At 40.3% G+C, this 14,762-nt stretch overlaps 1 protein-coding gene across 1 annotated transcript in view; it reads right to left on the reverse strand.

The window, feature by feature from the left end:
* The window catches only part of FRM-1_1 (erythrocyte membrane protein band 4.1-like), a 41,466-nt gene that overhangs the window by 20,735 nt on the left and 5,969 nt on the right, over nt 1-14,762 (reverse strand). Inside the window, exons 6-8 of the mRNA XM_051209836.1 lie at nt 13,469-13,592; nt 6,409-7,026; nt 261-348 (exon numbers count right to left, since the gene is read on the reverse strand). Of these exons, the coding sequence (XP_051075300.1) occupies nt 261-348; nt 6,409-7,026; nt 13,469-13,592 (830 nt within the window). The remainder of the gene's footprint in view (nt 1-260; nt 349-6,408; nt 7,027-13,468; nt 13,593-14,762) is intronic.

A 14,762-nucleotide genomic window follows, 5' to 3' on the forward strand; every position in this document is an offset into this window, starting at 1 on the left:
CCTAGTGAGTTTAACCTAATTTTACATAGTTCGATCATAACAGTAGTATTACTCCAAGCGTCCAAATGGTCCAGTGAGTGGTAATCGATAATGACGCTGCTACTCAACGAATTATTAGTAAACTGAATTTAAAGTGGACTAAATATCGTATGCTTCTAAATATTCTAAGTTAAAAATAACTCATGAATAATAAAAAACAAGTCCAACATGATAGACTTCCCCTAGATAAATGTTACGTAGAAGTGAAATAAAAAGATTACCTTTATTGGATGTAATTCTACACCATAAAATGACAATTTCTTTACGTTCTTTAAAAATGATATTTCTGCATCTTTTTGAGACATACCCCTGAAAACATTAAAAATAGGTTATTAATGGTCGTAACAGAAAGCTCATAGAAGGATCTTAATGGTGAAACTGTTAGCATCGAGGAAATGAAAAGAAAAACTTATTGAATATAATTGACATCGTAGAAATATGCACCAAAGAAAATATTCATCGAAATAGAATACAACACATGACAAACTGTTTTTCATTAAAAAAATAACTTGCAGTGAGTGATCAGTGATTAATGGGTCAGCATGATACTTGCCTAGACTTCAGTGCTAATCGAATCAAATCACCTAGACTAGTGGACAGGTTGTGACTTAATTGATAGAGTTCAATGTCAGTCACAGCTTCAACAGCTCAGTAATAACGTATCAAATCCTGAAACTGGTTGACAGGGGCATAAAGACACACTTTAAACGTAAGAGCTTATGATACCACCCCGTCGCTAAAAAATGAAGTGGGAAAGGATTTGAACCTGTAACTTAGTGGTTGACAGTAAATATATTTAATCACTGCCATATGAAGGTAATTTAGATAATAAAAACGAAACAAGCAAGTGATAAAATGGTAGAAGTGCACTAGGATATAAATAACAAGACGTAGGTTTTTCTACTTATTGTCTTAAATACGTGAATCCTACTACAAAAAAGTACCAAAAAATGCACAACATAAGTGGAGTTTTAATATTACGAAAAAACCAAGGAGGAGTGGTAGTACAATGCAAAATTAAACAAAAAAGAAAATTATTTGGTACGAGATACACTCCAGGTATAAATACAGTCAAGAAAGCCTTCTGTAAATCTATTTCACTCTTATGAGGAATGGAATAAAAAACTAAAACAAGATCACTACTGATTTCCCTTTGGAGCAGAATCTGCCGATACAAATAATTTATGCGAACAGGACTACTTAACAGAAATGATTTTAATGATAGCAGTAAACTCAAACTGAACGAAGTACATTCGAGTAAGAAGCCTTCAGCTGGTCATTGGTTTTTTTCAACAACTTTCTAATAATAAATAACATCATAAGACCTTTTAACCTATGTGAGTGAATAACGCCTTCTGGTCACGGAATAAATCTACGAACAGGGATTGATAAGTATGGTAATGCTTTGAGACTAATCGAAGTGTGAAGATTTTACGACTACAGCCAAGTGTGGAACGTTCTTGATCATCTCTGTGTTTAATGTTTGCGAAGTCGAAAAATCTGAAGCGAGTGAGAGCAGCAGGCTCTGACAGGTTTACTCCTGAGATTTTTAAAGATGGTGGTCCAGTATTAGCAGTGAGATTAACTGAGGTCTTAGGTAGAATTTGGGAACTGGACGTAATCCCATCTGACTGGCCTCAATCACTGATTTTGCCAGTCTATAAGAAAGGACAAAAGTCCTCTTGTGACAATCACAGAGGAATCAGTTTGACTAATAAAGTGTCTAAAATATTAGCTTCGATAATACTTCGACGCCTAACCAAAGCTCGTGAAGAACAGACTAGAGAAAATCAGGCTGGTTTTCGACCTGGATGTGGCTGTATAGACAAGATATTCACACTACGTCAGGTTCTAAAACACAGACACACATTCAGACGCCCCACAATCGGAGTATTTCTCGACCTTAAGGTGGCATTTGACTCTGTTGATCATAAGGTTCTGTGGCAGTGTTTGTCACTGAAAGGAGTACCAAAGAAGTACATTAACCTTATACAGGCTCTCTACTCGAACACAACTGGTAGAGTGAGAGCTTATGGCGAACCGTCATCAGAATTGATTACCTCAAGTGGTGTTCGTCAGGGCTGTTCACTCTCTCCATTCTTGTTCAACTTTGTCGTTGACTTGCTTTTAGAGATAACACTTTCCTCATATAAATTTCCAGATATTGAACATCTACCGGGAGATTCACTTTATGACCTAGAATATGCCGATGACATAGTTCTATTTGGTGAAGACGCTGACAAAATGCAGTCTTCTGACCACTCTAAGTAACAATGCAAGCATGTTCGGGATGCAATTATCCCCCTCGAAATGCATAATATTGCTTCAGGATTGGGTTGCATCGACAACCAAACTAATGATAGGGAGTGAAGTAATTGAGCGTGTCGACCGTTTCACTTGTCTTGGAAGTCTCATCAGCCCTTGTGGTTTAGTGTGTGACGAAGTCTCAGTACGGATACAGAAGGTTCGATTAGCGTTTGCCAACTTGCTTCATTTATGGTGTAGGCGAGATACCCGTCTATCAACCAAAGAACGTGTTTACTGCGCGGCAGTTCGTTCCGTCCTACTTTATGGCAGTGAAACATAGCTGGTAAGAGTAGAGGATATTCGTTACTTACTTATTACTTACGCCTGTTACTCCCAATGGAGCATAGGCCGCTGACCAGCATTCTCCAACCCACTCTGTCCTGGGCCTTCTTTTCTAGTTCTATCCAATTCTTGTTCACTTTTTTCATATCTATTTCAATTTCTCGGCGTTATGTGTTCTTCGGTCTTCCTCTTTTCCTTTGGCCTTGAGGATTCCATGTGAGGGCTTGTCTTGTGACGCAGTTGTGTGTGTCCTATCCACTTCCAGCGCTTCTTCCTAATTTCTTCCTCCGCTGGGGTCTGGTTTGTTTTCTCCCACAGTACGTTGTTGCTAATAGTGTCCGGCCAATGGATCCGAAGTATTTTGCTTAGACAACTGTTAATAAACACCTGTATTTTCTGGATGATGACTTTCGTAGTTCTCCAGGTTTCTGCTCCATACAGTAGAACTGTCTTGACATTTGTATTGAAAATCCTGACCTTGGTGTTGGTTGACAGTTGCTTTGAGTTCCAGATGTTCCTCAGTTGTAAATATGCTGCTCTTGCTTTGCTGATCTGCGCCTTCACATCTGCATCAGATCCACCCTGTTCATCAATGATGCTGACCAAATACGTAAAGGTTTTTACATCTTCCAAATCTTCTCCGTCAATTGTGATTGGATTGGTGCATGCTGTGTTCTATCGGAGAATCCTGCTTTTCCCTTTGTGTATATTGAGACCTAGTGCTGCTGAGGCTGCTGCCACACTGGTCGTCTTCTCCTGCATCTGTTGTTGCGTTTGGGATAGAAGGGCCAGATCATCTGCGAAGTCTAGATCGTCCAACTGCATCTTAGATGTCCATTGTATCCCTTGCTAGAGGATACTCGTTTGATCATAGGTGTCTTCGAAACATTGCTCGTATATCATGGGACCATCGAGTAAGTAACACAGTTGTTAGGAAACGGGTACTAGGTAAGGATGGCAAATCAATTGGTCAAGTAGTGAAACTTCATCAGTTGAGATGGCTGGAACACGTGTTACGTATGCCCAACCACCGACTGCCTCGACGTGCGATGTTTTCTTGTATAGGAGTAGGTTGGAAGAAAGCTAGGGGCGGCCAGACCGAAACATGGCACAAATCCATGAAGTCACTGACAAGTGGACTGAGTCATGTTGGTAGTTGTAGACTACCTGGTTGGGGACCGCGATATGATAGCAATTGATGGTTAGAGACCCTGAATGACATGGCTCAAAATCGTTTTCAATGGCACAGGTGCATCCACTCTTTATGTTCTCCCAAATTCTAATCTTCTGAATTCTTCATGTCCTTTATTTCCTTTCCAAATTTATTTCACTGTATTATACTCCTTGATTAACATCTTCAAACCCTGATCTTTCCGACTACTGCTTATATTCTTACTACTTCTACCACTACGGAATTTGAGTCGACAACTGCATCTCTGTTCTAATGTGGTGTGGCAACTCGAACTGATGTACGTACGTACGAAAATCTACGTTGTTACTGACTGAACTCCATTCAGACACTGAAACGATGCCCTTATTATCAGAAAAAGAGGATTTCTTTCCTTTCTGGTAAACTGGAATCGAGACCAGTTGAACGGATTAAAGTTGTACTCTCGATTCCCGGCTTACATCTCACTCACTTTAATGAATAACCCTGAACTATGATCATTGGAGGTCGATGCAACTAACCATTTAACTTCTCCTGCACACTTCTGCTTAACAAAGTTACTGACACATAATTCTCAATATCGATAAGTGTGAAAACCTAGACAGGAATTCACCAATCGAGCTTTTGTTGAACAGTGGCTCAATGTGAAGTATCTGAAAACTTGTTAAATTCTCAATTCGTGTAGACTGAGATTGACATTACATCAAAAGAATAAAAATTATATTCATTAAAGACTTTTCAGACTATGAAACTGAATCAAAGATGGACAGTGACTATCAGTGAAATACGGGACACGCGTTTCGTCCCATTTGGGACTTGTCAGCTGGATAATGCGATGGCGTTTGAAGCGAATGGTACTGGGTTCGAGTCCCAGAGTGAACATTAGCTCTGAGATGGAGGTACATCCGACTGACGAGTCCCAAATAGGACGAAACGCGCGTCCTGGATCCCATAGCTAGCCGCTATCCATTTTTGCTCATAAAGCTTGTGAATTAAGGCAATATCGAGGCAATACGCATGGTATGCACATATGCCAATAACAGACTGATCGATTGTAGTCTTAAACCTCAATGGGAAGATTCAAGCAAACAATGTCAAGTGAATTTATGTAAAATAATGTTCATAATATGAAAGTAAATGAATGATTTAATCGATTTAGCTAGAGAATAAAATAATTGCATTAAAAGAGAAAATTTATTCGTTATTAATTTGTAACTAAAGACTTGTATCATATGAACTTGTATTAATTCAGCCCCCAAAATGCCCTGGTACGGCAGAGAGTGGGTAGAGTCCGTTCCCCCTCTCGAAATGCCCTCACATGGCCACACGTATATAGCCTCTGCCAGGGAAGTCCTACTCACTGCCTTCTCGTGGCGGGGTGTTGTTTACGAAAATGAGAGGACGAAAAGCGAATGCCCGGCGCTTTAACCGGATTCCAAACCAATGGTGCACATGGGCTCCAGTATCCTGCGGGAACAAAAGGCGTGTGAACCAATTGTTGGTCACCGGCTTCCATGGGACTGCATCTCTTTATGATGCTCCACTGCCTTGTGGACCAGACCTTCAGGTCGAAGGCTCGGGGAGTGGCCCCCTAAGAAGACCACCCGCCCTCACACATATCGAATGAGATTTGTGTAGCACATATGTATTTGGTGCCTCCTTGTACCAATATCTATGTGGTAAAATAAATAAATAATTCAGCACTAATATTCTATTGTAAAATCCTATTTGACGATTAGCTTGAAATCACCAGTTCAAAATAAAGCAAATTATGAAAATAACAATTTTGATAAGCGTCACTTATGTAGACTGGTGCAAATAATATATTGCGACTAATATTATAGTTACTTGAACCTTCATTTAATTGATCTTTATTAATTCTCATATAAAATACCTTGATAAATATATATGTGACCAGATTGTGCGAAATGCCCCCAAATGCCGTGGTACGGCCGAGAGTGGGGAGAGTCAGCTCTCCCTCTAAAAATGCTCTCACATGGTCACATACATACAACCACTTCCAGGGAAGTCATACTCACTGCCTTCTCGTGTTGTTTACGAAATTGAGAGGACGAGAAGCGAATGTCCGGCGCTTTAGATAGTACAAACTATAACATTTTTCAAACTGAAGATAGAATGATTTCAAAATTAGGATTTGACCATCTGTAATATAATGTTCAAACCACTAAAGACAACACAAATGACCTAGAGATATGACTACTATAATATTTCTAAATGCATTTATCTGATTTTTTATCATATTACATTTTACAATACAGAAAAGATTATGAAGTGACTTTAGATGAACAGTGCTGAAGTACAACAGCTTAGGAAATGCCACAATGTTAAGGAACTAAGGTTAAGAAGTGACACATTGTTAATCCTTATCTATTTAGGTCAAAAATGATAAAACACTAAAAATCGATCAATGTAAAAAGTCATAAAAGGTTATTAGTATAACTGTTCATTCAATTTCTTGATTAGTAATATTCCTAGTGCTAAAGCTTCTATGTGATAAAAACATAACTTTGTCAACAAATCATCTTGATCTTAATTAGAATAGTATTAAAAAATGAAACACAGCTACATATATGTAAGCAACGTTCACTTACCTAAGATGCCGGTGTAATCGAGCAATACGTGATAGAAGCACAGGACAATAACGACAATCAGATTTTGGATAAGCCCATCCAGGGCTAAAAGTTTGCTTTACTGGTGATAACAATACATTTTCAATATTGTTTAACGTAGATGACAATAGACTTGGTCTGCTACCGTTTGATATATTGTTTGTACTATGTTGAATGGATGATGAAGTAACGGATCCTCTAGCTAAGTGTGGTAAACATTGTAAATACATTATACTGATATTATCTATCTGTTGTGTAGAACAACTACAACCAATGTGATTGCATGTGCTGGCTTTATTCCCAACAGAAGATGAACAAGGCTTATCTTTTTTGGACTGATTATCAACACGTGCATCCCATATAATACTATCATCACTATGTTCAGGTTGAGCTAAACTACATCTACGTTCGGATAAAAAACTTCGAGCTGGGGAAGTTGACTGTCGACGTGAAAAATCAGGCGATGTTGATTCAACATATGGATTGGACTGACAACTTGAATGACTACTACGAGATCGCCGATGTTTCACAGCATTTCCTAGATCCATTTGAGCTATCAATGCTCCCAATATTACGTGAGTTTCAAATGAGCATAAGAGTCTATAAATAAACAGAAATAAACATGACATGATAATTGCTAAGTAATGAATCCCAATAAAATTCACAAAGTAGAAATTTACCATTGAAAATAAAACCGGACCAGTGACTTTAAATGTGCCAAATATAATAAAACTAACACTAAGTAACTGTTTCATTATTTTCCGGTTTAGATAAGGAATAATCATACTTGATGGAGAAGCTCTGGAAGAGGCGAAAACGTCTACGGACCTAAACATCAGCATCATCGATAAACAAGTGGGATCTGATACAAATATGAAGGCACTGATTGGCAAAACAAGGGCAGCATTCATACTAGTCAACAACATTTGGAACTCACAACAACTGTCTGTAAGCCAGCACGTAGGCCACAATTTTTAATGCCAACATCAAGATAGTTCTATTAAACAGAGATGAAAATTACTACAACTACTACAACCATCATCAAAATGTACAGGTATCCATACAATTACCTGTCTACGCAAGATACCCCGACCGCAGCTGCTACCTTGACGCGGTGGTCGGGCTTGCTTATCGTGATGACCCAATCGAGCTATATTGGCTGGAACATATGTTCCTGTAGGTTCTACCATGCCAGGCAGGTCGATTGGAGAACGGTAAGACTAAAAGCAGCAACTCAAGGTCTGAGGGCGAAGTCGTACTGCTGACTGTAGAGGGGTGTGACAGCAGTAAGGTGTTTCCCTCGGACAACCAGCATCTGCAGCGATGCTGCCTTCCCACAAGGAGGGGTGGGGTTAGAAAAGGTCGACCCTAAAAATGTCACACTTCACCTTACCTCACGGACTTCCGTCTCCGGCGGTAAGGCCCTTTGAAGAACGGAGCTAACACATTAAAAACCTTCCACGAAAAAACCATGCGCGACCGGCCTCAAGCAGTTATCCCTTGGGCTCTGCGGTCACGCTCCCAGGTCGTTAAGACCAACACTAATCCAATTTCCTTTCCAGGTTCCTCAAGAAATACCCTTCCACGGTGTGGGCAGCCGAGAAGTGATATCAGCCCTCATACCCGTAACAGCACACGAGACCAAGTTGGTCACATTCAAATCCTTCCTAAACCCCCTAATACCTCTCTTATCTCCATGACTAACCCTTCTCACGTCTCTTTATCATCTCGCACCGCTAGAGAAAACGATTCGAGTACGCAGAACGCTATTCCTGGTCTCCTGAAACCACGCTCTAAACTACACGTAGGAGCTTTAAACGTCCGAACACTGTGCCAAATAGGACAACAGGCTTCCTTAGCTAGGACTTTAGAATCCCGCGCCATCGATTTGTGCTGCGTCTCCGAAACGCCCATACAGGATCCGAGTAGCGTCATTCATTTGACCTCACCATGCCAAAATAAAGAACCGACTCGATTCACACTTCGTGTATCTGGAAGCCCTGATTCTGCTTCCCGTGGCCTCGCCGGCGTAGGTATAGCATTGAGTCCTAGGGCAGAACTAGCTCTCTTAGAGTGGATCCCAGTAGACAGTCGTTTGTACGCTGTCCGACTGAACGGAACAGTAAGAATCCGGAAAAATAGGAACACTCGTCGTTGCCTCTTCGTCGTTTCTGCCTATTCTCCCACTGACTGCAGCGCAGATGATGTAAAAGATGAGTTTTACAGAAAGCTCTCCGACCTTCTCCGAAAAGCTAGGCGCTGGGATGTAGTAATAGTGGCTTGTGACTTTAATACTCAAGTAGGTAAATTAAGCGATGGGGAAAGACACCTAGGTGGATCTTATAGTGTCGTGGCTCAAAGAACAGATAATGGCGACCGTCTGTTGCAGCTATGCTCAGATAACCGCCTGTTCCTTGCAAATACTAACTTTAAGCATAAGGAAAACATCTTTTAACATGGAGACCCCTAATTCGTCCCAGCGTTGGACCCAAATAGATCACATCGCTATCAGCCACCGATGGAGGGGCTCGATAGAAAACTGTCGCTCATTCTGGAGCACATGCTTAGATTCAGATCATGCTCTAGTACGAGCGCGTATCTGTCTGCGTCTTACTGGACGTAGGAAAGACGCTGCAAGTAAACCCCTTAGGGCCCTACTTAATGATAGTCAAGCTAAGAGTATATTTTAGGAACAACTAGGAAAACAGTTAGGCAGCCATGTATGTGATGTCCACCCCGAGGCAGCATGGAATGATATCCGAAAAGCTGTGGAAACAGCAGTGATATCTGCTAGTAAGGTAAACCAGAAGGTTAGGGAGCAACACTGGATCTCAGCAGCATCTATCGCACTGATTGATGCTCGGAAACTCAATACATCTGGATCTGAACATAATGAAGAGCGGAGTCAGCTTAAGCGCGAGCTGACAAAAAGTCTACGCAATGATCGTGAACAGTGGTGGGTAGCGAAAGCAAGAGAGATGGAAAAGGCAGCGGCAATGGGTAGTAGCAGACAATTGTTCAGACTTGTTAAGGAATACGGTATTAGGAAACCGACTGCTAGCGAGACAATCTCAGAGAAAGATGGAAATATTATACATTATCAATCCAGGAAGTTAGATCGATGGGCAGAACACTTCAGGGATCAGTTCAACTGGCCTTCAGCCACACTTCGGTTTCCCACGATCTCCAGTCAACCTGAATGGCAAGTTAATGTAGGTCCTCCGTCTCTTTACGAAGTTGAAAAAGCCATAGGAGATCTGAAGCGAGTGAGAGCAGCAGGCTCTGACAGGTTTACTCCTGAGATTTTTAAAGATGGTGGTCCAGTATTAGCAGTGAGATTAACTGAGGTCTTAGGTAGAATTTGGGAACTGGACGTAATCCCATCTGACTGGCCTCAATCACTGATTTTGCCAGTCTATAAGAAAGGACAAAAGTCCTCTTGTGACAATCACAGAGGAATCAGTTTGACTAATAAAGTGTCTAAAATATTAGCTTCGATAATACTTCGACGCCTAACCAAAGCTCGTGAAGAACAGACTAGAGAAAATCAGGCTGGTTTTCGACCTGGATGTGGCTGTATAGACAAGATATTCACACTACGTCAGGTTCTAAAACACAGACACACATTCAGACGCCCCACAATCGGAGTATTTCTCGACCTTAAGGTGGCATTTGACTCTGTTGATCATAAGGTTCTGTGGCAGTGTTTGTCACTGAAAGGAGTACCAAAGAAGTACATTAACCTTATACAGGCTCTCTACTCGAACACAACTGGTAGAGTGAGAGCTTATGGCGAACCGTCATCAGAATTGATTACCTCAAGTGGTGTTCGTCAGGGCTGTTCACTCTCTCCATTCTTGTTCAACTTTGTCGTTGACTTGCTTTTAGAGATAACACTTTCCTCATATAAATTTCCAGATATTGAACATCTACCGGGAGATTCACTTTATGACCTAGAATATGCCGATGACATAGTTCTATTTGGTGAAGACGCTGACAAAATGCAGTCTTCTGACCACTCTAAGTAACAATGCAAGCATGTTCGGGATGCAATTATCCCCCTCGAAATGCATAATATTGCTTCAGGATTGGGTTGCATCGACAACCAAACTAATGATAGGGAGTGAAGTAATTGAGCGTGTCGACCGTTTCACTTGTCTTGGAAGTCTCATCAGCCCTTGTGGTTTAGTGTGTGACGAAGTCTCAGTACGGATACAGAAGGCTCGATTAGCGTTTGCCAACTTGCTTCATTTATGGTGTAGGCGAGATACCCGTCTATCAACCAAAGAACGTGTTTACTGCGCGGCAGTTCGTTCCGTCCTACTTTATGGCAGTGAAACATAGCTGGTAAGAGTAGAGAATATTCGTACGCCAGTAATATTTGATCATAGGTGTCTTCGAAACATTGCTCGTATATCATGGGACCATCGAGTAAGTAACACAGTTGTTAGGAAACGGGTACTAGGTAAGGATGGCAAATCAATTGGTCAAGTAGTGAAACTTCATCAGTTGAGATGGCTGGAACACGTGTTACGTATGCCCAACCACCGACTGCCTCGACGTGCGATGTTTTCTTGTATAGGAGTAGGTTGGAAGAAAGCTAGGGGCGGCCAGACCGAAACATGGCACAAATCCATGAAGTCACTGACAAGTGGACTGAGTCATGTTGGTAGTTGTAGACTACCTGGTTGGGGACCGCGATATGATAGCAATTGATGGTTAGAGACCCTGAATGACATGGCTCAAAATCGTTTTCAATGGCACAGGTGCATCCACTCTTTATGTTCTCCCAAATTCTAATCTTCTGAATTCTTCATGTCCTTTATTTCCTTTCCAAATTTATTTCACTGTATTATACTCCTTGATTAACATCTTCAAACCCTGATCTTCCCGATTACTGCTTATACTCTTATTACCTCTACCACTACGGGATTTGAATCGACCGCTGCATCTCTGTTCTAATGTGGTGTGGCAACTCGAACTGATGTACGTACGTATGAAGTTCTACATTGTTACTGACTGACTGACTACGCAAGATACTCTAGATCCGTTAGACAGACACCATCAGCAACAATCTGTTGTTACAAAGAACAAACCAACTTCCAAACAAACAGGAAATTAGGAAAGGACGCTGGAAGTGGATAGAACACATATTGTGGAAGTCATCAGACTGCATCAAGAGGCAAGTCACAACCGTGAGTCCTCAGGGCAAAACGAAAACAGAAAGAAGAAAGAACATATTGCATCGAGAATTGGAAGCAGACAGTCAGTCAATCAACAACGTAGAACTTCGTACGTGCGTACATCAGTTCGAGTTGCCACACCACATTAGAACAGAGATGCAGTTGTCGACTCAAATTCCGTAGTGGTAGAAGTAGTAAGAATATAAGCAGTAATCGGAAAGATCAGGGTTTGAAGATGTTAATCAAGGAGTATAATACAGTGAAATAAATTTGGAAAGGAAATAAAGGACATGAAGAATTCAGAAGATTAGAATTTGGGAGAACATAAAGAGTGGATGCACCTGTGCCATTGAAAACGATTTTGAGCCATGTCATTCAGGGTCTCTAACCATCAATTGCTATCATATCGCGGTCCCCAACCAGGTAGTCTACAACTACCAACATGACTCAGTCCACTTGTCAGTGACTTCATGGATTTGTGCCATGTTTCGGTCTGGCCGCCCCTAGCTTTCTTCCAACCTACTCCTATACAAGAAAACATCGCACGTCGAGGCAGTCGGTGGTTGGGCATACGTAACACGTGTTCCAGCCATCTCAACTGATGAAGTTTCACTACTTGACCAATTGATTTGCCATCCTTACCTAGTACCCGTTTCCTAACAACTGTGTTACTTACTCGATGGTCCCATGATATACGAGCAATGTTTCGAAGACACCTATGATCAAATATTACTGGCGTACGAATATTCTCTACTCTTACCAGCTATGTTTCACTGCCATAAAGTAGGACGGAACGAACTGCCGCGCAGTAAACACGTTCTTTGGTTGATAGACGGGTATCTCGCCTACACCATAAATGAAGCAAGTTGGCAAACGCTAATCGAGCCTTCTGTATCCGTACTGAGATGTCATCACACACTAGACGAAAGCAGCCAACAAAAGAATGAATACCATTTGGAAACAACTGGGAAGGATTGCCCAAGAGAGAGTTCGATGGAGAATCCTGGTTGATGGCTCCACGAGGAACGACAAGTGTAAGAGATTTGGAATGACTGTCATTTTTATCGTATATTCCGAGCTAAAACTATAAGTGTTTACTAGCACTTACAATTAGCGAATCTAGAAAATTGTGAAAGGTCATAAATACAATAATAAGACAATCAAACAATCACCTAGAGCTTTACGAGTTAAAATATGACGCGACCTCGGCATGGACACCACCCAACTAGACCTTTTACTATTTTGAGCCACATGTAGCGTGGGTAAGATGTTCTGTCGACCTTGGTCATGACTGGTAACTGTTTGTTTCTGAATGACATACAAGTTCGAAGAATGCTAAGGGTTGGCACATAAAGACATGACATCGGTAGATAAAGTTATTCATTATTGGATTGAATCATATCGGAAAACTTCAACTCCGCGTTTGAGATCGGGGAAAAAATCATATTCTACAGTTGAACAACTTGGATGAGATGAGTCAAAATCAGTTACATGGGGGTAGATATGTGTACTCCTTATATTTCTCCGAATTTCATATTTTAATATCATTTCAAAATTTCTGCTTCCGTAATGAAATACATTATCCGTTAACTATAATATTTATGTAAAGTTGTTAAAACTAGAGCTATCACTATTTCAACTATTGTGTTTTCCTCTAAGAATTTTCCTTTAACTGTTCTCATGTGAAATGTAATAGGTTGGGCTGATGCATGTGTTAATGGATGAATAATTAAATTGTTCAGTATATTTGATACAACATTCTTTTTTATATAAACTGCAGATAAAACCGACCAGACTTTTAAAAAGGGATAGAAACGCCAAAATTCATCATAATATAGGTATATAGAAACAAAACTCACCGTCCAATACTTAAATGATGCCTTAACTGAAGACAAAATTGATATCTGGACTTAGGACAGTCAAAAACAAGATCAGGGTGTTGTGGATAAAATTTTGCTTGGAAGTAAAATATCAATTTAGAACCTGAAGTAAAGAACAATGTTCAGTACAATAAGTTATACATGTAAAAGTTTAGTATGCAAAAATTCGTTGTAAGCTAGGCATTAAATACACGAATACGTTGGGGGAAGAGCTCCCACTTTTGAACACATCAACATGTGCTTACCAGTTTGATAGATTTTATAAAGTCCTTTCTATTGGCAGCCTGAAGTATCATTTTTTAGATACATTGTCCCATTTCGTTATAAAAAAATTGACTAAATTACCATTTCAATTCTTGATGAATGAACTGTTCAGTGTTTTTCCAATATTCCAAACGTTTGGGACACTGCTATGGACTTATTACTAATCGATATCTCCAAACACTTAAAAGTATTCCATAATTGTGGAACATGATATTGCATAAAAAATTTCCATCGATAAACCGTTTTAAAATTTACATTACGTGGTGCAATGAATGATAAACTCGAGTTACAAATGAAACAGTATAGAACTAATTCGATTATGCGCTGTTTGCCTTAATATGTATACTTGTATAGAAATAAATACTAAGAAAATAACTTAAACCCAAAAACTACGATTTAACCATGAGTTGGTAAAACCCGTGAGAAAGCAAAGGCAAACAGATATAAACGATCAATCAGTTATCTATCAAACTACTAGAAAACACCTAGTCACAAGACAGCCACCAGATGAATGAACTTCAAAAAATGTGGCTAACCCACCAAGATGGATAATATCAAAAATTAATACTTCACACTGATAAAATAAACTAAACTAAAAGCTCTTGACAGAATTTTCGGTCTAATAAAAGAGGCAAAACCAATCAATCAGACGAATCGTCTTAATCAGTCCTGGAGTGCTTGTGAGAAGCCGTGACCAGTGGAGTCCACTCCGCGTAAGGTAGGGACAGGTATTTACCCCAGACAATAGATGAATAGTTGCTCAAGATCATGGATTGATTGAAGCTAGACATTAACACCGTTGGATGCCGATTCAATGGTCTAGAGGTTAAGCGTTCACGTGCGAAACCGAAAGTCCCGAGTTCAAGTCCAGCATGCGGGATCGTGAATGCTGAGTCCCATACTAGAACGAAACGGCCACCCAGTGCTTCCAGGTTCTCGGTAGTGGTGTAGCTTAGATCGACTCATGAATTCAACTAATAAAAACAAAAATGATAGAAATATTTATTTA

This window comes from Schistosoma haematobium, chromosome 1, assembly GCF_000699445.3.
Source record: "Schistosoma haematobium chromosome 1, whole genome shotgun sequence".
Lineage (NCBI taxonomy): Eukaryota > Metazoa > Platyhelminthes > Trematoda > Strigeidida > Schistosomatidae > Schistosoma > Schistosoma haematobium.